General features: G+C 29.7%; 1 protein-coding gene across 1 annotated transcript in view; it reads right to left on the bottom strand.

The window, feature by feature from the left end:
* f (espin protein forked) overlaps nt 1-27,481 on the bottom strand; it is a 200,261-nt gene that overhangs the window by 2,967 nt on the left and 169,813 nt on the right. The window contains exons 9-12 of the mRNA XM_075382154.1: nt 26,495-26,715; nt 13,098-13,604; nt 3,881-4,062; nt 1,458-1,639 (exon numbers count right to left, since the gene is read on the bottom strand). Coding sequence (XP_075238269.1) covers nt 1,458-1,639; nt 3,881-4,062; nt 13,098-13,604; nt 26,495-26,715 — 1,092 coding nt within the window. The remainder of the gene's footprint in view (nt 1-1,457; nt 1,640-3,880; nt 4,063-13,097; nt 13,605-26,494; nt 26,716-27,481) is intronic.

The raw sequence follows: 27,481 nt of genomic DNA, 5'->3' as shown, positions 1-27,481 counted from the left end.
TTGATGCCTTGATTTAGTCTCTCAGATTTGGCTAACATCTTATAGGACATCTAGTTCACCATTTGCCTTATTTAATGAAACTTTCTGTGGATTAAATGAAACCTATTGGGTAACCTAGTCCACTTGTTATTATGACAAGTGAACACTTGTCATCTAATTTTAATTCTGCTCAATCTCTAATTTAACTGTTAGCAAATGCAGTGTTATTTGGAGTTTTAGGTGTAATAGTTTTCTGTGGAGTTCTTTTAACAGTTATTCTTAATTATTATACATCCAATTATTGCTGTATTGCCTAAATGTTGTGATCAAGAATATGACTTACCAATGAATTGTTAACTGTAGATGTGATGATTCTAAGAATTATTTGATGACAGTAGGGACAGTGAACCAATTATAAATTCAAATTTGAGTAGGGAAAACGAGTTGAGAGTCCCTGTTTATAAAAATATTACAAATAAGTTTTAAGGACTTATGATTGTTGAACTAAATAATTTTATATAGAATAAATTAAATTTCAGAAACAGGTCCAAATGCAAAAAGGACTAGTCCAACTAGGACTAGTTTGATATCTATATTTTGCCAAACAATGTCTGTTCTAATTTTGTATGAGAATATAAAATTTATGATTTCCTCATGAGGATCTTACTGAATAATCTATTTTTGGTTGAGTGTTATATAGCTTTCAGGTTGATCTTACATTATCAAGTTTCTTGTAGAAATGATTTAGCTGTTTTTGTGTGGTGCTAATATAAACAAAATTTAGAATAATATCCGAATATTTGCTTCTAAGGTATGTATCAAATAAAAAGCAGAATGAATCTTAAAATAAAGGATGAAAAATCTTAAATTTTCTATTTTATTATTTTGTAGCTAGTACACTAAATCAAGTTGAGAAGAGAATGATTGCATCATAATGTGTGGGACAGATACTCTCCATTATTGTTTATTGTTTCCTGTTAAAGTATTATTTATTAAAGCTCTCTTTTCATTTAAGCTTCACTTCAATGGTTTTATGGGTTCATATTTAACATAGTTTAGATAATCTGTTGCTTCGTAAGTTTTTTTTAGGAACAGTTCAGCATTTTCTGCTTGCATTTTAGCATTGTCAAGTTTAATTCTCAACTTCTGAGAATCTGTTTATTGGTAGATAATTAGAAGAAAGAGAGGGTGAGGTGTTAATTTTTCTTTATCAATAAAAGGGCCATCGTGATTATTTTTTATCAGAAGATAAGTTAAATTAGGCCTTGGAATTCTTGTGTGTTTTATCTTTGCTAATTTTATTTCCAGTTTTGTGGTAATAGTTAGCCTCTTTGTGATGTTTAAGTCTTAAACCTTAAAAATTCAATTGAGAAAATAATTTTTCATTCCTTCATTCTGATCAATGAAATTACTTAATTATTTTCAGCAATTCTTTTTATTTTACTTTCCAAAATGTAAATTATATCACCAGTACTAACTCTGGTTTTTTGGCTTGCAGCAGCTGGCGTTTCCAAGCTGGAATTGATTGCAATCTTTTTTCCTCTGCTTCTCGTGCAATTTGTTCCTCCATTTCCTTACGAGCTTTTTCTGCAGCTTTCTTTGCAAGCATTTGTCTTTTCCATGGTGGAATAGGATTTCCTGTTGAATCCTTTTCTGGAATCTGTAATAAAACAGTTTGTTAAAATTTTTTTTAAATTAGCATAAGTTTTAAAAGAGACAGTTTTGGTTTCAATTGTTTTAAGCATTTCTGATGTTTGTTACATTTTTTGTTATGTTAGTGAATGTACATTTTATCATATTTCTTTAGGACATATACTAATTGTATGATACTGATTCCCTACCATCTGACTGTCCTGACATCTGATATCTTTTACTATGTTATTACTTACTTATAAATTTTAAGATCTTCATAGGACATTGACGTATTGCCACCCTATCCCATGCTACTCATATTTTATGCTTGTTAAGATGACACACACAATCTCTTTTTAACTATAAATGTCAGTGTTAACCTTTTTTGTGCATCTAAAATATGTGCAACTAATTATGCTTATTGTAAAATTGCCAGCTTTTTTTTTATAATATATTTTGACCTTATGGTGATCTGGTAAGGGCAGAATTATTTTAAGTGACAGATTTTTAACAAAGCTAATGAAGTGAATAGTTAGCAATGATATCAGCTGGTACAATAAAGATCTTAACCTATTATTACAAGAAAAGTTAATACCAGAAAATTATCAGAATTAGTGGGTGTAACATGAGCAAGTTAATGTTGGGCTATGTTAATGACATACAGTTTTTTTTATGGGTAAACAACCAAAAAGTTACCTAAGAATGAAATAGAATAACATTACATAAAAAAGAAAATTTACCTCATAAGAGAACAAACTAAAGTTTTTATTGCTTAATTCTAAAAACAAAATTTTATTTAAAAATTGACTGGTTACCATGAAAAATAACTTAAAAGTGAAGTTTCAAGGGTCGAATAAAAGTAAATAAAAAATAATTTAGCAATTTTATTTGTGGGATATTATGTAAAATGCTAGTTTGTATGTTAGAAAATTTATGTTTAAAAAATTAAAAAGTAAGGATTAAATTTGGGACATTGAAGACACAATAACAATGGACAAAAGAAGGCTAAATAACAAACAATATAAGAGAAGAACAAACCAGTGTTTTATCACATAAGTACAGACTACTTAAATAATTTAATTTAAAGAAACTAACTAGATGTAATCAACAGAGGCTTCAAAAATTTATATGAGGCTGAATGTGCCAATGTTCCTTAAATAAGACTGTTCAGTGATGTGTCGGCAATGGACCATATTAATTTTGGTTGTAGTTTAATATCGAACATTAAAAAAGTTCCAGCATGTTACATTTTTATGCTACCATGTTATTAATTGCCATAATTTAATATTATAGTTTAATGTTTTCTTATGCTGCAGTTGGGAAATCTGCAGGTTGTGATGAGGTATTAGAATAGTTTATTTATTCGCAGTAGTGAATGCTTAAATGAGATTCTGACATTTTTTATTGCAATTTACTTTCTTGTAAACAGTTATCATATAAGTTGAAGTTATGTAACAAGGTAGATTTATAAGAAAAGAAGTGAATAAACCTATTTTTTATATTTTGATTATAAAATTTGGGTTTCTTATAATTTATAACTTTTGTTAATCTGTAATGTGACTAGTTCATTCGATGAAAAATAACAGAAGCTGTATGCCATTTTCTACCCCTATGGTATTGCATGAGCCTACTATAATTTTAATAACTACTCTTGTTTTATGAATTATGAGTTCTATGTTTTTAAAATAAGTTTTTACTGAATCTTGTTACACCAACTCAAATGGAACTAAATTTACCTTAGAACTATCATTATAAAAACATTATTAGAATAGTATATCAGAACTGGTCCTTTATCTATTTAGCCTTTATACAAGTATAGAAATTCCATATCCTGTTTCTTTCTGGATTGAGATTTAGGAATTTAGCAATGAATTACATAGGTGTACTTCCAACTATTTTTGTAAGTTAAACTAGTAGGCTAAGATAATTTTAAGTGACAGGAGTAAACCAAGCATATAGAATTACTCGTGTTTCTTAAAATTAGAATCAAGTCTGAATTGTAAATGTACAAACTGGAATAATATCTTCAACAAATCAGTATCACAAACTACAACATAGAATATATATATTTACAAGTTATAACCAACAAATGTAATTACATTACTAATTTTTGAATCTTCTATTTTACTCTGAAAGTAATTTTCAGATGTTATTACTATAAGTAGATACTATGATATTTCAGGTAGACCTAACCAAAACTGACTTCTTTACTAAAATAAGCTTTGATATCTATATTTTAGAAAATGCACAAAGTATCTCTTGCTCTTACCTTCTCAACAAAACTGTCAACAGAAAGTGTCTTAGCTATTTCAGTTACAATTTCTTTTTCATGGCGTTCTTCCATTCTGACTCGTTCAACTTTGAGTTTTCTTATACCAGTTATGCTTTTGGAAAGTTTTAATTCAGCAATCAAATCTTCTTTTTGAGTTTTATAAGGTTCCTCTGTAGTTCCTTGTAAAAAAGATTAAAAATTAATTTCTATTTGCCAAAAATATAAATATGAATTAGTGATTTATATCTTTGATATTTAGTGTAAAATGTTTTAACTGAAAAAAAAAAAAAATTGTATACATATAATCAAATGATAAAGTGTTATGAATAATAAAAATTTTAATGCATTTTTTATTATTTATTCAATCATTATTTATTATTTATTCAATCTTTTGAATGATAGCTTCTGTGGAGGCCAGGTGAAAAATTGTGACCCACTGGGTTAGTCTAGTGGTTAACGCATCTTCCCAAAAATCAGCTGATTTGGAAGTCGAGAGTTACAGCGTTCAAGTCCTAGTAAAGCCAGTTATTTTTACGTGGATTTGAATGCTAGATCGTGGATACCGGTGTTCTTTGGTGGTTGGGTTTCAATTAACCACACATCTCAGGAATGGTGAAACTGAGAATGTACAAGACTACACTTCATTTACACTTCATACATATCTTCCTCATTCATTCTCTGAAGAATTATCTAAATGCTAGTTACCGGAAGCTAAACAGGAAAGAAAGAAAGGTGAAAAATTGTAAACTGCATTCCCTACGACCTGATAATTGCCATTACAGGGTCATCATAAAAACATGGTGAGGTTTCAGTAGCTCAGATAAAGGCATTAGGGACATTTTGAGAAATTATGTTGGTAGCTGTGTAAACCTCCATCTGAAAAGTTTATGTAATAATCACTGCATCGGTCTGTATTGTTGCCAAGGTGTATCATTGTTTACTCTGTTTTGTAGCATTTTAAACTTTTATTTTAATTCAATGTGCATTTTGATGTACATATGAAAAGGAGCCATCACTTGAAAATAATATGTTGCGGGAATCTGAGAACTGAAAAAACTTTTTTATCTTTGAAAAAGTACAAATGCTCATTAAATTTATTTACAGTATGATGCACCCCACACTTTTATTCATTTGCTAGCCAGACTTTGAATGAAAAATTTGTGGAGATGGTTCATTCAAGAAGGCCCTATATTCCTTGGTGTTCAAGAAGTATAAAGCTAGCCTCTTATGATTTTTTTTTAGATAAATTAATGTAGCAAAAATTATGTGGCCTGAATCACTTAAAAGAAAGAATTAAGGAAGCAGTTACCACCACAAAAAATAATTAACAGGAAATAAGTATGGAGAGTACTAACTAATTATAGTAAGTACATCTACCAAGCAATGAGGCGCATATTTATTGATCATATAACAACTATTTGAGATGGAGAATTTGATAAATAAAAAAAAAAATGTAACTTAAGTTTTTTTATTTAATTCATACCTTAAACCATACCATTCTTTTATTGTAGAAAATCGTAGGCGTAACATATCTAAAAATAAAAATATTTCAGTTTAGGCTGAAATCCAATTTATTAAAGAGATTCCAGTGATAGCTTAAGTTAACTATACTATGTGTTGATTTTTTTTTATTGTACAATTGCAAACCTGCAGCAGTGTGACAAGTGTCACCTTATAAGAATGTGTGTCTGCTTTCTATAGAGATCAACCACATTCAGTGCATATAATTAGCGTCTTGTTTTTATAACAGAATGCTTATTAATAAGCAATGGAAAAAATTGGTATTGAAATTAATTAATTAAAAGTAGAAACTGTAAGAAATGACATTCGATGTTTTGTGACTAAATTAACCTGTGATAACGTGTAATAATAAAATGAAAGTTTAATTTAATTATGTCTATACACATCCTTACATTTTTTGCTTTATTGATTAGTGCGCCAACAATGCTGCTGTCTGCTCTGTCAAGGAAAGCCTACTACTTTGTGATGATTCACACCACTCATGATGTTTCTAGTCTTATAATAAGATACACACATGTTGCAACAATTAACGTGCAATTTTTGTGTAACAATTGCTGTTTCTGTTTATCTTATCTCATCATTTTCAACAATATCAGTCTAAAGCTTGGGTTGTGATGCCTTCAATCCATATGGAGCCCTTAATATGATGACTATTCTTGGACAGCAGAAGACGAAGTCCACAATATTTCAAAACATTTCCACAGAACCAATTTCTAACATTTTTGTACTAATACAGCTTATCAGCTACAAAGTACTTGTTTGATCCATATGCATTGTTTCGTCTGTGTGTCTTGGTCATTTAAAAATTTAAGCGATTCACTCATATATTGTGGTAATTCATTTTGCTCTTCCCTGCACTTCTACTAGAAATTACTTGCCATAGCTTATACCAATGTAGAATAGCATTTCTAGAAGGTTGTATTTTTATACTTGCAGAGATGTCAAAATTTTTAAACACTTCATTTAAAAATTAGCAAACACTTCATATTTATTTCAAATTCTTACTGTTTTTTCAAATTCTATGTTTTTAAAATTTTTATAATAATGTTGAAATTAATTATAAGAAATACCAAATCCTCACTAGGAGTAGGGTTGACAGTCATCAGATAAAATAGTGACTTAAACACAAACTGTATAAGATATTATGTAGAATATACTTAATGATGTTTCTTTACATGTAGGTTAATTACTTTATTATATTTATATAAAATCAAACTTTCAGATTTTAATCAGATCAGTGGTAGTCATTTTTATCTTACTTTTAGGACTTCTATAAATAAATAAATAATTCAATAGTAATTATTAATAGAATAAAATTACACAAAGAAAAAAAATCTTGAATCCTTAGCAATGTAGTGTTTCCCTAAAACCTTATTTTTTCTTACTAATTATCATGAGACTAGATCTACTTGATAAATTGTTCTCTTATATACAGTTAGGTCCACATACTGTAATCTTCTTCTGGTTAGTATGCTGTGAATAAAAGAGATAATTATTTATTTTATGTATTATTTTGTTTTTAATGATTTTATTATTTTGTGTAGTGAATAATAGTGAAATAAACAGTTAGAAGAAATTATTAAAAAAATTAAATAATATATATTATTAATAATAATAATAATATAAGCATTTTTGTTATGGCTTTATATCCATATATTTATGTTAATTTTTTCTCAATATTGAATGTTTGTCCAATATCTAAAACTAACATGTCTATGATTACTTCAATCCTCATATGTTTGTTTTTAACGAAACCTTTTTTCTATGTAAATCCATTTAACATTCTTTAGGATTAATATTCTCATTGTTAACTCCTTAATTATAAAGGCATTGTTCTTTATTTATTTTTAAATAAAAAAAGAAAACTTAATAAACATCATTAAATTTAGTTATCGATTTAAAAAGTAGTATATAAAGAATACCAATTTATTTAATAGTGCAATCTCCTTTGTAACACTTAATAAAGAATACTGTATATAACTTTCATTTCTTCTAGCTTATTTCACAGTTTCTGATCATAATTAGCTGTATGTTGTAATGAATAATGCATTACTTATTGAGGCAGAAGCAAAAGTTTCAATAATAATTACAAATTAGCTTGAAAATTTACTGTTATCATATGAGCATTCTAATTAAACTAAAAGTTAGTTTTTTCCTGTTATTCTGAATCACATTGATACTTTTTGTATTGCATATTTTATTTAATTTTTCAAATGCGAGACTGACATATTGTAACAAGACTGGTATAGTGGATCTGAGTTGACAGATTCCTACCAATTAAAAAGAAAGTAGTAGAAAATATAATAGGAGGAATCCAGAAAGTGGCTAAAAAAAACCTTTTAGTAAAGGTAACAGTTCTATCTAACAATCGTCTTTTGTAATACTGCCCACTGACACACAATAAACAACTGTTAGTTCCATGAGAAGAGTTACCGTACCAAGATTTGGAATGCATGGGAATGAAAGGACTCAATCGATCGTCCTCACACTTTGAGTTGGGTCCAGTCTGGCAGGTAAAGAAGATAGGAGTATAAATATTCCAGGGAAGACCAGTTGAAATCAGTTCTGCAAAATCAGTCTACGCGAGACGTTATGATGTCAATCAGCAAGAGTATTCTGTGAGGAGGTCAGTAAAGAAGTAAATTTGTAGTGTAAATTAGGTTCAACCCAATCAAGGTGACATCACGAGTAATTTCCGTAAACAAGAAGTGGTTTGGTGAGTTACTGTTGAACTATTAAGTGAAAGAAATATACTAAATTTCATTCAACAGCAAAGGTATTTGCAGTTGAAGAACTTTATACTTGTCTTATATATTGTACTATTGTTGTTAATACAAGACTAACAGTTAAAAGTGTTAAGACTAGCAGTCATGCTAATGTCTTTTGTCAATGGGACTGAATCCTGCTTTCCATTCTGTTTATCTACCTGTAAATAAATCCTGACGATTACTTTAAATTCTGTTTTGTATGTAATCTCTGTTTATTTATTGATTGTTTATATTTATTGTTTATTATTATTATTGACATTTATGATTATTTGTTTGTTATTGACATTAATATTATTATTGTTTACTGTTGCCATTATTCTAATTATTATTGTGAGATGTTTTTTTATTGTCTGTTATTATTATTACTATTATTCTGATTATTATTGTGGTTGTGATTACTATACTTTTTTTTATTTGTTTTATCTTTGTCATTTACCAACTAATAAATTGTAATTATATAAACATTTTCAATTGTCAATCTCTTAATATTTTCATTGAGCTGCAAACACATGATAATATACTTAAAAGTGTTTTATTTAAAATGAGATTTTGTGATAACAGGTTTATAATCTTTTTTTGGAAACAGGTGATTGGTTAAGCTATTAATTTCTTTAAGCAAAATTATATTATTAATGTATAAAATGAGATTTATTTCAACTTCATTTTAGAGAATGGAAATTTTTATTTTTTTCAATACTCCTTGTTTTGCAGTAAAGAAGCTCTGCAAAAATCTATAATCAGCCATAAATGGGAAGACATGCTTTATTTTATTTATATTCTTAATTTACTTCTGATGGTAATAACCTGAATCATGAAATGTAAAACTGGACAGTAAATTAAATCTTTGTAAGTAAAATCTTTTGCAATAGTAATTTTGTAGTATTTTGTCATTTTTTGGCATGCACCTCAATATCAGCTACAAAAACCTTAATTTTTATACATGGCAGCCGAATTATTTTACCTTAAAATGTTTGATTGATTATTTCATGATGTTTTTCATAAGACAGTGTTTTAAAAAAATTGGTTTGACTTTATATTTATTATTTTGCATTAAAGTGGAACATTAGTTTGAAGAAACGTGATTGTAGATGAGTAAATTTTTCACCACAAAGTAGGATCACCATTCCACATTCAACATATACATTAGATTTTATTAATTTATACTAAAACACTTTTTGAGTACCATCAAATTATTGTTAAATAAATTTTTTGCTGGCTACTATTAATTTACTTGTGTCGAAGAAGATATTTAAGCAGCTTAATATGAATTTTGTTGAAAGGAGAGACATTAAACACGTACAAATTTTGACTGAACAAAATTATAATTTTACTTAACAAGAAAAAAAAAAAAAACTGATTGGCTATTGCTACCAGAAAAATATCTACAGCCTTCTCTAAATAAATATCATAAATAACATAAAAATTAAATAGTGACAAAAAATATGCTGAAACCTATTTATGTGAAGTGAAAAAATACAAAATTTGACCATTCAAAATTTTTAATGATGTATATTAGTCAAACTTACTGAGAAAAAAAAACGCATTACTGTAATGCGTTGAAAAATTCAAATGCATGTTGAAATTCAGTGGACTGATAAATTTCAAAATAAGAAGATTTTAAAACAGTTAGGGAGTAGAGAAATTTGTGGCGAAATCTGGTAAACAGATGAACTAGTATAAGTTGGAAAATTTACTCTGATTAAGGAATTGACACAGAACAGGAAAAAATGAAGAATAGTTTAATCGGCCAAATAACTGATGACCCCCAAAACAAACTTTTTATCCCTTCTTTCTTTGTTTTAACTATCTGTGATATAAAAATACTTCTCATAAAAAAAATTACTACTTCAGTAACAGAACTTTTAAAAAAAAAATGTTATTTAGTCTTCTTTAATTTTCTATTTTCTTGCAAGTCGGCGGCAGATCGTCGGTAATTTGTTTTTAATTTGAAATAAACTTCAGAAGTAGAAATTTAAAAAAATTGCAAATGTGTTATTTTATTTTACATCTTCAAAAATTAGAAATAAAAAATAAGTCTTATTACTTTTTTAGTGCGCTTAAAGTCGGTTTAATTTTTATTTAAAATCGGAGATATATAAAAAAAATTGCTGTCTAGGTGTAAAAACTGTTAGAAACGTGTAACAAAAATAACTTTAATCTTGATAAAAGTACGAAAAAAAATACAGAGAAAAACGGAATGAGATTACTAGCAAATGTCAAAATTTTCTGCAGTGTAGGAGTTTGCTGTATTTTTTCACCTAAATTTTCCGACCAATCTTCGTGAAATTTCGCGGCACGTCCTTTGAATATCAAAATGACGTTAGTGTATATCAGACGCTAAGCAAAGAATGATTATGAAAATAATATACCTCGTCTACTGCAAGCTTTTGTTCAACAGAATTTCCAATTACATTATCTGAAAGCAACTTGTTACGGGATTATCCAAGCAACGTTTGAAATCTAAGCATCAGTGCTTCGAAAAAATAAGAGAACAAAAAACTGAACCTGCTCCTTTTTTTAAATGTGCTATTCATAAATGAGCTTCCGATCATAACGTGATTTCACATCAAATGTCATACATTATTGTGATCACACATTTATAAAACTTAATTATTTTTTCAGTTTATTGTAATCATTTCAATAAAGTACTGACGGCGATAAGGGATTTTCTTTGTTCTTTTTTTTTTTTTTAATAAAGTCATCCAACTTTCACGTCAGGTTGCAAAGCACACTAAGCACATTTTTCACAAATATTTACTCGTAAATAAATTTATTAACTGAACGAATGATATTTGGGTACCTTAAAAAAAGTATTCCACACAACAAAATGTTCTACATTTTTATATGAAGTATTTTACTTGCTGTATTAAAATATTTAAATTCTCAAAACATTACAATGTTAATTAGTCAAGGATAGCGAGCGTAGGTTAAGTTTGGTTAAATTTTTTTTCAAACTGCGGTACCAGTAGATAAAAGGTCATGTTTACATTTGTGCATTTGTTAGTACTTTGGACTTCGAATTATTTGCAATTTTATTTCAGTGTTTGGTGAGGTTTTTTTATTTACTCCCGGTTAAACATTTTTAAATCCTAAATATTTAAGTTACGGTTACCGGTTTATATTATCTGAAAAATTAACTGTAAACAAATTTTGTGCTTTCGAAGCAACCATATCTAGGAAATAATTTTTTTTAAGTTAGTCTTTGTTATAACCTCTTTTTCCAGTTTAGCTGTTAAGATAAGGCGAGTTTGATCAGTTAAGTAATGCTAGATCGTGGATAACGGTGTTCTTTGGTGGTTGGGTTTCAATTAATCACACATTTCAGGAATAGTCGATCTGAGGCTGTACAAGAATACACTTGATTTACATTCATACATATCACCCTCTGAAGCATTGTCTGAAAGGTAATTACCGGAGGCTAAACAGGAAAAAGAAAGCAGATTAGGAAAATAAAGAGCTTTACATTATTAAGGTTTCAAGATTTTCTTTTTTTTAAGATTTTAAGTAACAGAAATTCTTTCTATAATAAAAAGGTAAAATATTATCACCCATATTTTATGGAAGAAATACTTCGCTCGTTACAGTTACTGGGAGTTGACGTGGAATAATGTATTTAGATATTCTACTTCAAAAATTAATTTAAACAAAATTTCAAAACCGATGTTTCATTTTATACCTCATTTATCTTCATAAATTATTATACGCTACTTTCGCGCACTGTTTATGATGACATTACGTATCTATTTTGTAACGATAAACTGTCAAATATTTAAGGATAGTTTCACGAATGACACAATAAATAACACCGTAATATTTTGTAAAATCTAGATTAAAAACATTTTACATTCATTTTTAGGGTTTTAAAGAATTAAAAATGTTCTCGTTCGAACACTATTATTAAAAACGTAGTATACATATGTTCTTATTACTCTTATATCATTGCCGACAAAAGTTGTTTATAAATTAATTCAAAATTTGTGAGAAGTAAAATATTTTTGTAAAAATAAGTCTTGGTCTCTAAATAAAAATGTAATATGTTTTTAAAAGTAATTTTACTTTTGTCGGTACAGTAAAAATTAATATTCTCTGATTTTTATAACTGATAATTGTCTTTTTATACCGTATAATATGAGTATTCCTATAAATTAGATCCGAACGGTAAGAGTTGGTTTAGTGGATTCCAGTACGAAAGGGGAAAACTACGTTAAATTTCCTTATTTCAAACAATCACAATCATCTATGTAATCCAGAAAAACTATTTTTATGTTAATAGTTAAAACTATTGAGGGACCTCTTTTTAGTATGCGGGTATTTTTTTCCAAATCGATAGGTATTTGCAGAGAAATTGTAAATACGATCTAACCAAACCTAACGTACGCTCGTTAGTTAAGGTTAGCGAGAATAGGCTAAGTTTGGTTAGATTATAATTATAAGCAATAATGCGTATATTGGATCTCTCTCATGTAAATTTGAAGACCCATGTTTGAATAAAATCGGCGAGTTGAAATAAAAAATTTTGGAAGTTTAATCCAAGACTGATTGTTAATATGGAAATTGTTGCTTTTTCAGTAAAAGTGTTATTTGACTATCGGTTTATTTGGTTATTTTTATATAAATGCAAAAATAAATGTTTTTATTGTTACTTTTGGGGAAAAAGAAAAAACTGGTATCCGCTTACCGATAAAGGTCTGAGTTACGACTACGGCTCTGTTATTTGTATAATGAGCGCTGAAAGGTGAGAGAATTGAAAAAAATATTATTATTTTCTTTTAATGCTTTGAGGGACAAACTGTTATGTGTAAGCAGAATTCATCGATATCAAATAAAATTTTAATTAATTTTTACTGTAATAATTTAAAGCTATTCATTTATAAAAAAAAATTAACGCTAAAAATTATTAGGCTTACTTAAAGAAATAAACTCACCAGTTACATGTGCCCTCGGCGGAGCCGACATCGTTTTGCTTGCGATCACTTTCTTCTCCGTGCGTCGGAGCTGAACACTATTCAAATCCTGAATGCTTATAGTCGAAAGGGGTTGCTGATGCGAGCGAGGAGCGGTGCCGTTGTCGGACGGAAGCTGGGGTGGCAACGGCGGCGGTGGCGGTCCGGTACTGCAGACGCTAGCGGAGGATTTCGTCGTTTCCGTAGCAGAACAAGTAGATACGTCGTCCTCCGGCATAAGATTCGTTTGTTTCGATCCGTTTGTCGGTACAGAGCTGTGAATACTACGCAAATATTCTGAGGGTTTAATCAGCGCGTTAGAATCGTTCGAAGAGCTGGGAAACTTTGGCGGTATAAACGGCAGCACCATCTGTTTGTTGACCAAGTTTGGCCCATTGCTGTGACTCACGCCGCAAGCAGATTCCGAGCTGGCCGCCTGATCCTCCGCACCGGTGGTCGCTGCAGCCGGCTCTGTAGTGGTCGACTCGCCTGCTGAGCACAATTCAACACAACACCACACGATTCTCATTAGATGGTAACAGTAAAAGGTCTATTTTAAAGATTAACAGAGTGTAACACTTAATTATCATTATAACCAGTAGCAGTCATTATTGCTATCCGTATCTAAGTGCTTGGAAATCATTTTTTACCATAAATCTGCGACTTAAACGTTAATAAGCTGCTTAGACTTAAGCGGACTGAGCTTATTGATATTTTATATTTCTTTTGAATGTGTGTGCACTCATAAGGGAGATAGTGTGAATGGGGAGATAATGTGAATATATGATAATATTTTCATAACATTAGGTCCGAGTTGATTTCTCGTTTTTAATGAACGACCACATGTTTTAGTTATCTCGTGAAATTTCCTCATGTATATCTAAACGCGAATTACGGTTTAAAAAACACACATTAATATAATTACTAATTAAAAGATATAAATTCTTTATAAATAAATTTCCTAGCGATGTTTCCATAGATCAGATAAAAAGTCTATTTCAGAATACTTAGTCGTATAAAAAAGATGGTTTCGGAAAAAATATTATTATATTGACGGCTCGACCTGTGGTAGGGAGATACCTGAATCGACTTTTACTATTATTATTACAGTACAGCTCTAATATAACGCGGCTCGATATACCCCAGATACAGATATAACGCGGATTATATAATTGTCCCCAAAAAAATATGTGAATATCTGAAAAAATAAAATAGGACGAAGAAATGCTAATCACTTTGCCGCTGTATTCGATATCGCTGTAAAACCCACCATAAATCCTTTGACATTTTCAACAATACACTTCTAATATAACATCCGTCAGTCACGACCAATTTTAAAGCCTTGGAATTCCCAAAAACATGATTCAATAAAACTGAACTATGATTCTAATACAGTAATAGGAGAAATTCTTATAATATACTGAACGTGGACTCATTTCCTGTAACAGCGATAAGACCATCAATGTGCTGCCTGTACAAGGCATAGTATACGGTATCTGAATGTTATTACGTATTGTGATTTATTCCGAGCTGCTTTTACTGTGTTTATCAATATCGTTAAGTTTTATTATGTTGGTCAATTTAATCAATTTTGTAGTGTTTGTTTTCGTTCTTATTTGTCTAACATGTCGTCTAAACAAAAAACGTATTCTGTAAAGGAAAAATGAGGAATTATTTAAAAGGTTAAGGCAGATCGTTCGAAAGCCAGTTTATCCCGGAAATTCGATGTGCCTGAAGGTTCTATATGTGGTTGGGTGAAAGAAGAAGGAAGAACCCCGAAACAAAAAACAACTTCTTATTTAAAAAAATAATTTACATTCAAAGAAAAAATATCACATTTTCCGCACTTATTTCTATGTAAATACACATTATACTATATTGGCTTTATCTATTAAGCCACTATTACTTGATTTTTTGCCTATTTTTTTAATTGATCCCCTTTGTGATTTAAAATTTATTTCTCGAAATAACGCGGGTGTCACTTAAGTCCCCCGATAACCGCGTTATAGCGGAGTTACACTGTATTAGTCTATTATACTCCGCAATTTTTAAAGATTGCTAAATGAGATAAGTTTACAAAAGCAGCTCGCAACAAAGAAATAGTTATTTATTTCTTAAATTCCAACTTTTTGAAGCTGCATCAAATTAAAACCGCCTACCAAAACAATCCTAACCATTAATTTGGCTCCCACTTCAAAACGACGAAATTTAAAGATAAATTGAAAGTTTTTTGTTTTTTTTTTACTTTCTGTGATACATTTTTTGAACGGGCTTTAATTAATTTCTTAAAAAATTTATTTTATTCAAAATATTTGTTGAAATATGGGTAGGTTTACAAAAAAATTGCAAATAGTAAGAAAAAAGAAAAGTCTTTCGCAAGAAAGATTAAAGAAGAGAAACCTGAATTTTATAAAAATAAGACAAGGATTGGAGAAAACATATAAAGATTCTACTACTGAGGATGAACTAAGACTCCCTATATATGGAATATTTTTACTTTAAACTCATATTTAATCATAAAATAATGTCAGAAGGGTTTTTATAAATATCTATTTAAATATACTTCATCATTTGTGTTTAGGGCACTTTAAAATTCTTGCAAATCTTTTTGAATTTTCATTTGAAAATATATCAGTATCACATTAGATCATTACTTAATAACATTTTAACACTAAGTAATAATGACGACAGCAAATAAAAATCTGATGTGGACACCACATCAACTTCCTTGTACGCTTATTAAATTAACATATACATTTTTTTAAATGAAAAGTGCATAAAATTTTATTTCATTAATAACTTCAGAAATTTTTTCATATTTTGTTTTTATTGTTATTATTGAATTGTTATTTATCGTATTTTTTGTTTTTACAATCAGAGGTTAATAATTATAAATAAATCAATATAATTGAATTTAAAAAAAAGGAAAAAAGGAGATGAAGTCTGATTTGAACCGATGGGTCTTCCCCTTGTAAGATCAATATATTTCATTAATTAAACTTTTATTCAGCTATAACTCTGGAGCCAATGAAAATAAGAACCTTTTGTGATATATTGTTAAAAAGCTCTCAATGAGGGCTTATTACTGCAGCTAAGAAAAAGTCCAAAATCAAATATTTTTTGATTTTGGGGGTTTTGTTTTTATACTTTTGGTGCAATCGATTGCAAACAAAAGGGAAGGTGCATAACTAGATGTTACACCAGTCCTAAATCCAAAATTTTAACATCCTACGGCTAATCGTTTTTGAGTTATGCGAGGTTCATACACACATACGTACGTACGTACAGACGTCACGCCGTAACTAGTCAACATGGATTTAGGGATGGTAAAAATGGATATTTCCGTTGAAATCTGGAATTCGAATTTTTCGCGATCACAATAGTACCTTTACTTCGTACAAGGAAGTAAAAAATGTTTAAACTATATTGTGTAGACTATATAATTTTTCGTTTCAAATGTTTTCCTACTTAAATTATGTGAAAGAAATTTATTAATCGAAGAAATTTCTTTTAAAAAATAAACAAATAGAATATCGGTATATTTGGTAAAAATTATGGCTTTAACATACGTAAAAACTTTTACACGGGTTGGAATTGTAAGGACCTCCTCCATAGTTTTGAAGATTTTTTTATATGTATGGACTATTTCTTTACATGTATTTAATTTTTACTGATTATGGGAAGGAATATCAATCATCTAATTATTTTACGATCTATCGCGCTAAGCGGCCTACCGCAAGCCAGTACGTTTGGAGTCTGGAAGTGACACAACTTACCTGAGATTTACTCTAATTTTTAATACAGAACTGTATGAGAAATATCGAAAACTAACAATACTACCGTTGTAAATAAAAAAAAGTTTAATTCAGCTAATTATTTACTGTGCTGGTTATGATGGCATCTCAGTTGATAAAATTAACATAAAATAGAACCACGCGTAGATCGAATAGATAAACAAAATTCGCTGCTTCAGATAATTTATGGAAACATTAAGGCAGTAAATACAATATTTTATTTGTATAAAAGCCAATCTTTTTTCATAATCCTAAACGATCATATTTAATCACAATTTTTAATTTTTTTTTCATATCGGTTACAAATCATTGATACAAACTCGAGAAAAGATGCGAGCGAAAAGTTTATGCTGCGAGCAATATTTTGGAAGTCTCATTTTTTCGAAGTTCGACTGTACGATGTTTATCACGATTACCTATAATAATATCCAGTATACTGATAGCAGTGGTTCTCGACTAATTAAATTTGCATAACTTTTCCGCAGGATGGGAAATTATAACGAGTAAACCGAAAATTTTTTGGTTGGAATAGGTTTGTGCTTTGACGCAGTAGAGACAATAAAATCTGTTTTATTTTTGTGGATAGTCAAATCCAACAAGTAAATTGGCTAACGTACTGAAATTTATTGAATTATAACAGTATTACTGTAGTTCTAAATATTGATAAAATATTTACTTACAATTTCATTACATGTGTCCTGTAAAATTGGTGATAGACGACTACGATTTTAATTTACATATTCAGTTTTCAAATGAATTGTTCAGTTTAGAACAGGAAGTGTTTGAAAATTAATAAACAATTTTTTTTCAATGGGAAATCATAAAGATAAGAAAATTGAATATAAGATTACATTTTTTGCAGAAAAAAACTATGATAATTTCGATTAACCGTTGTCCGTAAATCAGTTGTCTAAAAATGTAACGGAGAATTAACGTTAAGTTTTCCGCATTGACGAGAGCCCCTGTGTATTCTGATTTACCTTTTTAATAATAGTTTTCATTTCTTTAATCTATATTTTTCTGCTTTATATATAAAACTGTGACCTATTCAATTAGTAGCATTCTGTTAGGCAAGAGTCAATGCAGAAAGTAAGAACGAAAGATACGAGTGAATTAATTTATTTAAAAACGTTAAGGTAACGAATGCAAGTGTATTTTTTTCTCCTTTGTTATAATAATTTCTCTTGTCAACGATTTTAAAACCATATTTTTAATTGTCGACAATTAAATGAAAGTAGGGGAAGTGAGATAATCTAGTTGGCATTTGGGGCATCATTCGCTGACCCATTTCCCTTTTTAATTACCGTGAATTGTCGGCACTGCTAATTGATTTACTTTAGAGTAAAGTTTTAAGATTTGAGACGCTTGGATTCTGCTCGGTTATAGCCTTATATTTACGGTGTTGAATAAGTAAAATGATTGTTTCTTACTTTTAATTAATATACTTTTACTGACTTAACTAATTAAATAAGATATGATCTTTATTAAACAAGTAGATAAAAGCTTTATTAACTTATGAATAATTTTGGGAGAAATTAATATTTGTTTTGAAGATGAACTGCCACCGTAATTACTTTCTTACTTATTTTAAAATTATAACGTAAAAGTAATATGTGTTCTATCAGCAAAGAATTTTTTTATTAAACATCGGCAAATAAGTTATGATTAATATAAAACTGGGTAGATATTTCTAGATAATCGAAGAGGCAGCTCTGATGTATACCTGGAGTTGTGAACGGTCAGTTTATGTAGCGATAAAAAGTTGGGGAGACTTGATTAAATCTTTTTAAACCTTGACCACCCTTAGTTTTTACTTCCTTGTACGAAGTATTGTGGTAGCGAAAAATTTCGGTTTTCTGATTTCAACGGAAATATCCATTTGACTATTCCTGAATGCATATTGACTAGTTTCGGCATAACGTCTGTACGTAAGTATGAATGTCGCATAACTGAAAAACGATTAGCCGTAGGATGTTGACATTTTTTAGGATTGTTATAACATCTAGTTATGCACCTCCTCTTTTGATTGCAATCGACTGAACCAAAAGTGTCCAAAAAAGCTCAAAATTAAAAAAAAACTGGACTTTGGACTTTTCCTTAACTGCAGTAGTAAGCTCAGTGAGAGCGTTTCAACGATGTATCATGTGGTGAACTTATTTTCATTGGTTCAAGCGTTATAGCCAAATAAAATTTTAATTAATGATATTTAGATCAAGGGGAAGGCAAATCGGTTCAAATCGGACTTCATCTCCTTTTTTTTAACTTTTTTTTAATTTTTAATATATTGATTTATTAATTACTAAACCTCTAATTGTAAACAAAAATCACAATAAATAATAATTCAATAATAACAATAAAAAAAATATGAAAAAATATCAGAAGTTATGAAAAATGTTATCTACTTTTCATTTTAAAAAATGTGTGTATGTAATTTAATAGGTGTACAAGGAAGTCATGTGGTGTTCACATCAAATTTTTTTCTGCTGGATAATTACTTAGAATGTAGATCTAAAATCTAGACGAATTATTTTATTATTAGCTGGTAACTGTCGAGGCCATACATAGACTCACTGATCGTTTCTTGAAGTATTCTTACTAATCTCACTCTCCTAATGAAAAAATAAACTCAAAAAAACTCCAGTGTATTTAGTAAGAATCACTATTTCTGGGTTAAAAATTAAGTAACTAAACCGTTAATAATGCAAGAGATTTAAAATGTCAGACAAAAAAAAAAAATGTTTACTAATCGATGATTAAATAGACCACATACTCTGCGTCGTTTCTTTCGTCCAGTCAATTCGGACCAGCAAAATTGTTTAGTTGGATACCAAATAGTGTGTTTGGTTTGTCTTATGTTTGTTCTATAAGTTGTTTTTGTTAAAATTTGTTTGTAAATTTAATTTTGTTGAGTTATGTGTAATGCATGACTTTTACATAATTAAAACAATTTTATTCTTTGATTAATATGCTACATGCAGTGTATCACGAAGTTCTCCCGGGACTTTCATAACCTATTTTACTCTTGAAAATAATGGAAAAAGTTCGTATAAACATATGTCCTAAAATGCTTCATTTGCGAGTTACAGCTAGTGAAAGATTGAATTATAACTAGGATTTCAACTATCCCGGTGAAATGAGGTCGTTCTGAAATTTTTAGAACGTTAAGATACAGAATTACTGATTTTTTATGGTTTTTGATCTAAAAAATAGAACAGAACAGATCCCAGAATTATATCTGAGTTAGTTTTCGAGAAATCTTAGATGCAAATCAATAAATTGGGGTAAAAAATCAGTCTTTTTTATGCTTGACGTACAATAACTTTGTTAAATTAGTGATAAACACATAAAACTTTTAAAGAATTTAATTCTGGACAAAATGATGAAAGATAAGTTGAACAAAACAAAGAAAAGTTAGAAAAATTCGAATTTTATTTAGAAACGGTACTTTACTACATTTGTCAGAAAAGTACTATTTAATATAAACAAAACCAAATTCTTTTTTGGTAGTGTGAAAAATTTGTAAAAACAAAATTTACTGTTAAAAACTTTAAAAAACTGGAATTTACACAATTCTCAAATAAAAATAAATCAATAAAAATTACTTAGATAATAATTTTTTTTTATTAATGACAAATAATAAATTATTTGAAAAATTATTATTTGAAAGTTGGCAATAAAATAAACAGCTGATCAACAATGCGCAATACTGTATTAGTGTTTAAATCATTCTGTACGGTACGTTAAATATATCGAGCATTGTGAACTGTGATATCGTTGTCGAAGGTTTTCTGCTAATTTTAATTTGAACGAGATCGGTTTGCCATTGAAGTAATGTCGTACTTATTTACAACAGAGGAATACGCTGAAATGTTATTCATTTTGGGTGTGTGTAATGGTAATGATACAACTGCTGCAGTAGAATATGAAATAGATTTTGCGAATCGTAGGATTCCAGATCCTAAAACAATTAGCGCGACTTTTCGCAATCTTCGGGAAACATTTCTATTATTACTCCCACTATTACTGGTAATACACGTACTATTGCTCGTAGCAACTACGAACGATCTGTCCAACACGACGCTGTTATTGATGAAATTATTATCGATGCAGTTGAGCGCAGTCCAGCGTCAGTACACGATGTCTTCCTAAATGGATCGGATTTTCGCATTCATTGATTTGGAGGACACTTAAACAAAAATAAATTTATCAACCTAAACAGCCAGTTCAATATCTACACCCAGGAAGCGGTCTGCTTCGCTTGGAGCTCTGCAATTGGTGGAATATAAATCGACAACTCTACTAGTATGTTTTGTTTACCGACGAAGCAAATTTCACTCGAGATGGCGTCAAAAACTTACGCACTGAGCATACATGGGTCAGAAATAAAACCTCATGAAACGGTGGAAGCAATTTTCGATATCGATTAAGCGTCAATGTATGGTGCGGTCTTTTTCACAATCAGCTGTTTGGACGTTCATATTTCCTGGCCGCTGAAATGCTGAGGTCTACTTGCATTTTCTTCAAGAAATGCCGCAACTGCTTGAAGATGTTCCTCTAGCGCTGAGACGCAAAGTAAAGCACGATAGCGTTGCTCCCCCATTTCTCTTGTGCCGTTTCCACTCACTTAAATCATCACTTCCCTGAGAAATGGATCGATCGTGAAGGTCCACAATCCTGGCCGCCAAGTTCGCCTTTCTAACACTTTTAGATTTTCCGTCTGGAGACGGATAACGAATATTTTATATAAAACAAAAATACATTCTCGTGAAGAATTAATTGTCCGCATTATGGATGCGGCTGAGCAACGTAAGGACAGCTCTGAAGAAAAGAACAAACAAAAGAAATACAGAAACGTGCCAAGAGATGTGTTGAAGGTGGCGGGGTCATTTTTGAACATTTTTTATAAACTGGTAATCCAGCTGAAATCCGAGCGAAATATTCACTAGCCGTAACTTGCAAACAAGCATTTTGGAACATATGTTTTTACAAACTTTTTCCATTATTTTCAGGAGTAGAATAGGTTATGAAAGTCCCTTGAGAACTTTATGATACACTATGTACGTTCATTTCTATAAGCTGATTAGTATGTCATATGATTTCCATTAAATGGGTACTTAATTTTTTGTTGTATCTATTTTTTAAATATTGCTGCTAGCTGACAAGGGTGCCTGTTAGTAAGAGAAATAACATGTGTTAGTTGCAAATTTGTGCTGTATAGAGTGGTTATATAGAAAACCCTATGTATCCTATGTTTTTGGAAACATGCTTACTTATTTTGAGTATATTGAAATTTATCTAGGGGTTGAATGTTTTGATGTGATCTACAAGAAATTTCAGGGTAGGTTGTAATTTTGTTGATGAATGTATGACATTTTCTGATGTCGCGTTTAAAACATGTCATCAATATAATGATGTTGATGAAACATTGTTTTACAAACAACAATAAATATTTCATACAATAAAGCATAATAACATACTTGAACTAGCAGTGCCAGCTCTGAATGAATATGTTAGTTACATGATGACATATTTGAGTTTTTTAACACAAAAAAATGGTAAGATCTTTTGTTTAGTTGTAATAACATAACACAGGACATTACATTTCAAGTGTCGGTCGAAAAAGCAACAATGGAATAATGTGCTTACTTTAAATTTTGTTATAAGTTAGGTAAAAGTGCTACAGGAACCTTTGAAATGATTCAGACTGTTTATGGTAGTGAGGAAATGAGCCGTAAGAACATTTTCAAATGGTTTGCAAGATTTAGTGATGGCAGAAAGAGAGCATTAAAGATGATCCATGGCCAGGTCCATTAAAAACAGTTTGAACTGAAGAAAACGTTCAGAAAGTGGCTGAAATTCTTTGAAATTGTCGTGTGTCTGTGAGACTCATAGAAGAGCTCACTGGTATTCCAAAATCCACTGTTTATCTTAATTTAAAAGAAAATTTAGGAAACGAAAGATCTGTGCTTGCTTTTTACCGCACACTCTGACTGTTGATCAAATTGATTACAGAGTGGAGCACTGCAAAGATATGAAAAGAACAGCCAAAATGGATCCATAGTTCATGTCAAGAATCATAACTGGCAATGAAAGATGGTGCTTTCAATATGAGCCATTCACAAAGCGTCAGAGCTCAGAATGGAAGAATCCAGAAAAACCCAAACCGAAAAAAGTGCGAATTCAGAAGAGCCGAGTCAAGACTTTTCTCACAGTTTTCTTTGATTCCAGTCGAATTATCCATCAACAATTTGTCCAGAAGCTCAAATGGTGAACAGTGACTATTACTTCGGCTTTACAAATTGTTTATGGACCAGGATTCTTCAAGTTCGACCTGAATACCGGGAGCAAGGGACATAGTCTTTGTTGCATGACAATGCACCGGCGCACAAATGCATGATTGTACATGATTTTTTTTGCTAAAAAAAAACTATCATGGTGCTTTATCTTCCCCCATATTCACCTGATTTGGATCCATGCAACTTCTGGCTATTCCTAAAACTAAAACTGGCGATGAAAGAAAGGCGCTTTGACATGATTTCATATATCCAGAAGATTTTGAAGGTGATTCCTATGAATGAGTATCAAAAGTGCTTTGAACAATTTTATAATCATTTCCAGCATTGTATTGGCTCACAAGAAGTCTATTTTGAATAAAAAATAATGAAAATTAAAAATAAATCATGTCTTGTATTTTATTTTGCATCGGTCACCTTTGCCATTGGAGAGACTGTGCACAAAATTTGACCAAATCCACATGTTTTGTGAATTGATAAATAAATTGATATATCATTATCAGATATTCTATTTATTGTACTAAATTGGCTCCTAAATATTTCTAGATGAGCTTGATTAACAGCACAGCCACTTGCAATACCTCTGAAAAAGGAGTTGCATCAAACTTCTTTGTGGGCACAATGAGTGTTATAGCTAAACTGACCTGGGTGCTTGTCCCCACTCTTTGCATAAAAATAGTGCTAAAACTTCATAATTTGTGGTTGATATAACTGAACCTTTGAATAAAACACTCATTTAATATAGTGGTTTTGTACTTAGAAGTCAATATTAGAATCATTTGCTGACCTGGATGGTCTTGGTCTATCAACTGTAAATTCCAGATTCAATTTTATTTTTGTATAGTATTTTTCCCACTACACAATTCTAGACCACATCCCTTCAGTAGGTTGATGTTAAGAAGGGCTTCTGGTTGTATAAATTCCACCAAATCACTTTGGCTTAACCTCAGAAAATGGAAGGGAAAAGTGAGTTAAAAGTAAAATTAGATTCCATAAAAGTATTTTTATCTACTCTCTGCTTTTACTTATAAATTTTTAATTATAAACAACTCTCATTTTATGTAGAAAAATAATTTTTACTTATTTTTCAAAAGTGCTCAATTTTTAATTTTTTAATTAAATACATGGACATAAAGTTCGACTGACTGATAAAAAAAAAAAAAAAATAGCACTTTTGTCATGCAACGTCTTACATTAAGGATTATACTACTTCTAATTGTACAGTTTTACTTAAACTATAACATCCTTTTAAATATTCAAAGAAGTTTTGCTTTTACTTTAAATGAATCAGCTGCTTTGATAGACAATAAGGTTTTCATTATTCTGTTTATTTTTATTTATTGTCCTAACTTTATCGTTTGAAAAATTATCTTTACTTTTTCATTGTCTCTATCTTGTTAATGTTCTTTGAAATAACGTAGTCATCTTTTACAAGATAATCATTTAATTAACTTGATTTCAAATGTCAATAGCGGTAACAGCAAGAGGAATATAAAAACTAAATACATCAAATCAAATCAATGGATAACTATTTTTATTTCACTGAATTAGTTGCTTATATGATCATTAAATATATTTAAGTATCTTTGGAGAATGTTTTACCAGACTAAATCGATGTCTTTTTTTGTCTAATTTTTTATAAAGACTGAATCATTTTCATCAAACAGATGTTCTCTTTGGATTGTGATTGAAGTGCATACTTCAATAAAGTAATACTTGATTGAAGTTACATGTGTAGCATTTCCAAATCCATGTTAATTTGCTTTTATATGCATTTTTATCTTATAATACATATGTAATTACATAAAATGGTAGAATTTGATTACATATAGATTGCTATCTCTAAAGACTTTGCGCTTTTTTGACTTTCATAATTATCAGTTGGGTTATTTTTTTGTGCATTTCATTAACCTCCTTTTAGGTTGTATCAACCTCATTTTACAATGTTGTACGGTTGTACATAATGTTCTTCTACATAATGTTATCTAATGGTCATTGCCTGAATTTAATTAATCAACTTTAAGATCCTCACATATTCTCATATTTTCTGTTATTATTTGTGTACTTCATTATCAGGTTTCTTTTGATTGTAAATATAATCTTACTGTTTTATAATTTTATAATTATTTTATATAATTTTAATTTTCCAACTGATTTAGGTTATCTTCTCCATTACCAGAAAACATAGCCTCAATTACCTGATTCTGATTGAAACATTTGATGTAAATTCTCTAAAAACATTCTGTGTTATATTACAAATGCAACTGAAAAATATTGTTTATCTAACTCATCCTAAATTCTGAAATAACCACTAAATGGAAATACATGTATATTAATGTACCTATGTATATAATTTGCACACACGTGTACCTGGGAGGTTTCCCAGTTATATTAGGGGGAAAAGATTTTATCAATTTTGCACTGCGCTGTTGCATTAATCATAATCTATTTTTTTTTCTAAATTTAATTAGTATACAATTACTTCTAACCTACTCATAACTTGATCATTAAAATATTACACAGATTTTAAAAATAATTCGATTTATAAGGTGATTTGTTCAATTATTAAAATTATTGCAAATTCTTATTTAAATAATTTTCTTTCAAAAGTTTTGAGTAATCTGAAAACTTAAATTTAAGCTGAATTCTTTTAAGAAAGCTCTGAATTTTCAACATGGGAAATGCTGCAAGCAATGTTTGTTATGGTCACTTCCACTAGTACAGTATGTGTGTAAATTTAAAACATGAAAGCACCATTTGCTCTGTTGATATATCGAACAACTTAGATTAAACTGCTTGTAGAAGCGGCCAGAGAAAAGTGAAAGTGTAAATTTAAAAATAAATATTGAAAATTTTTGTACTAATTTGTACAATTAGGTATATCTTAGTTCACATTACTGGTAAAATTAAGAGAGTAGTATAAAAATTACTAAACAAAAAGTAAACAAAGTTATTAAGTAAAATATTATATTAAGTAAAAATCATTAAATTCGTTAAAATATTACCATCATTGTTTTATTATTTTGAGTCTTTTACTATAAGATTTTTTTTTAGTTTAAATCAAAATCAAGGTAGTTATTCTTTATTAATTAATCTTTAATCTAAGTTAGGTTAATCTAAGTTATCTTATTTACCATAATTAGGCAACAACAAACTGATTCCTAAACTAATCACATACTGAAATATCAGAGGACAACTATTTGTTAAGAAGTAATGTTATATTTGTATTTCTGTTTATCAAATTCAATCCAAATTAATCATTTTGAACAAAAACAATTTTAATAAGACTGACCATTAACAGATATGTGTTCACCGGAGGGAGAATTAATTTTCTGGATTCCTGCTGCAGCTGTTGTTTCAGATGAACTATCTAAACTGACTGTATCTTCTCCAGCAGTTGATGAACTCTTTGAACTCGAAGAAGGTGATGGAGGTTGTGACAGTTCTGGTGGAGGTGGTGGTGGCGGTGGTGGACACACTCCTCCGGGTTCAGATACAACTCGTTTTAAAGCACTGCAAAATTTTATTTAATATCACACTTATGTATATAGAATTACACACACAGACACACCACTTTATTTAAACAATTTTTTTAACTATAAAGACATTAAAATCAGCAGATCCTGTTATTATAGTAGATAAATTTTGTCTTAAACCTGTAGTCATTAATAAATAATCAAACGTAGTATTGCTCAAAAATATGTCTGTATGATTCAGGGAATTGCAATATACAAACTAAGTAACCAAAGCGGCATTTGAAAGAAGTGTCCTTGAAGACATGCTTTAACATTTTAGTTAAAATTTTTAATTTGTAACCAATAAATTAAAAAACAATGAATTATTATTTCCTCAGATCTCAAGACACATTTTTTAGCCACACGTCTCAGGTATGGTCGGCCTGAGTCTGTACAAGACTACACCTCACTCACACATTACGAACAAGGAACGCGGCTGTCTACGGCCCCGAATCCAGAAAGCTGCATGGGATATCTGGAAACTTCCAGAATATTCATAAGAAAATAAAATAAATAGTAATTAATAAATTGCATTATCTAAATAAGAAAAAAATATTAACACCAAAGTTATTGATTAGACATAGTTTTTAATAAAATAAATGAAATTTAAGTATATTTTTTATTAGCGATGAAGTGAATAGACAGTTTGTGTGTAATTTAAGTCTTACAATTGTTTACTAATGGAATTGAATTACTATACAGTCGTGAAATATAATGTGGGATAATTAACAAGAAATATACTTGTTATTAATTTTTTAATACTT

This window comes from Lycorma delicatula, chromosome 1, assembly GCF_047948215.1.
Source record: "Lycorma delicatula isolate Av1 chromosome 1, ASM4794821v1, whole genome shotgun sequence".
NCBI lineage: Eukaryota > Metazoa > Arthropoda > Insecta > Hemiptera > Fulgoridae > Lycorma > Lycorma delicatula.
Note: the sequence above shows the minus strand (reverse complement) of the source record. Positions and strands in the feature narration are given on the sequence as shown.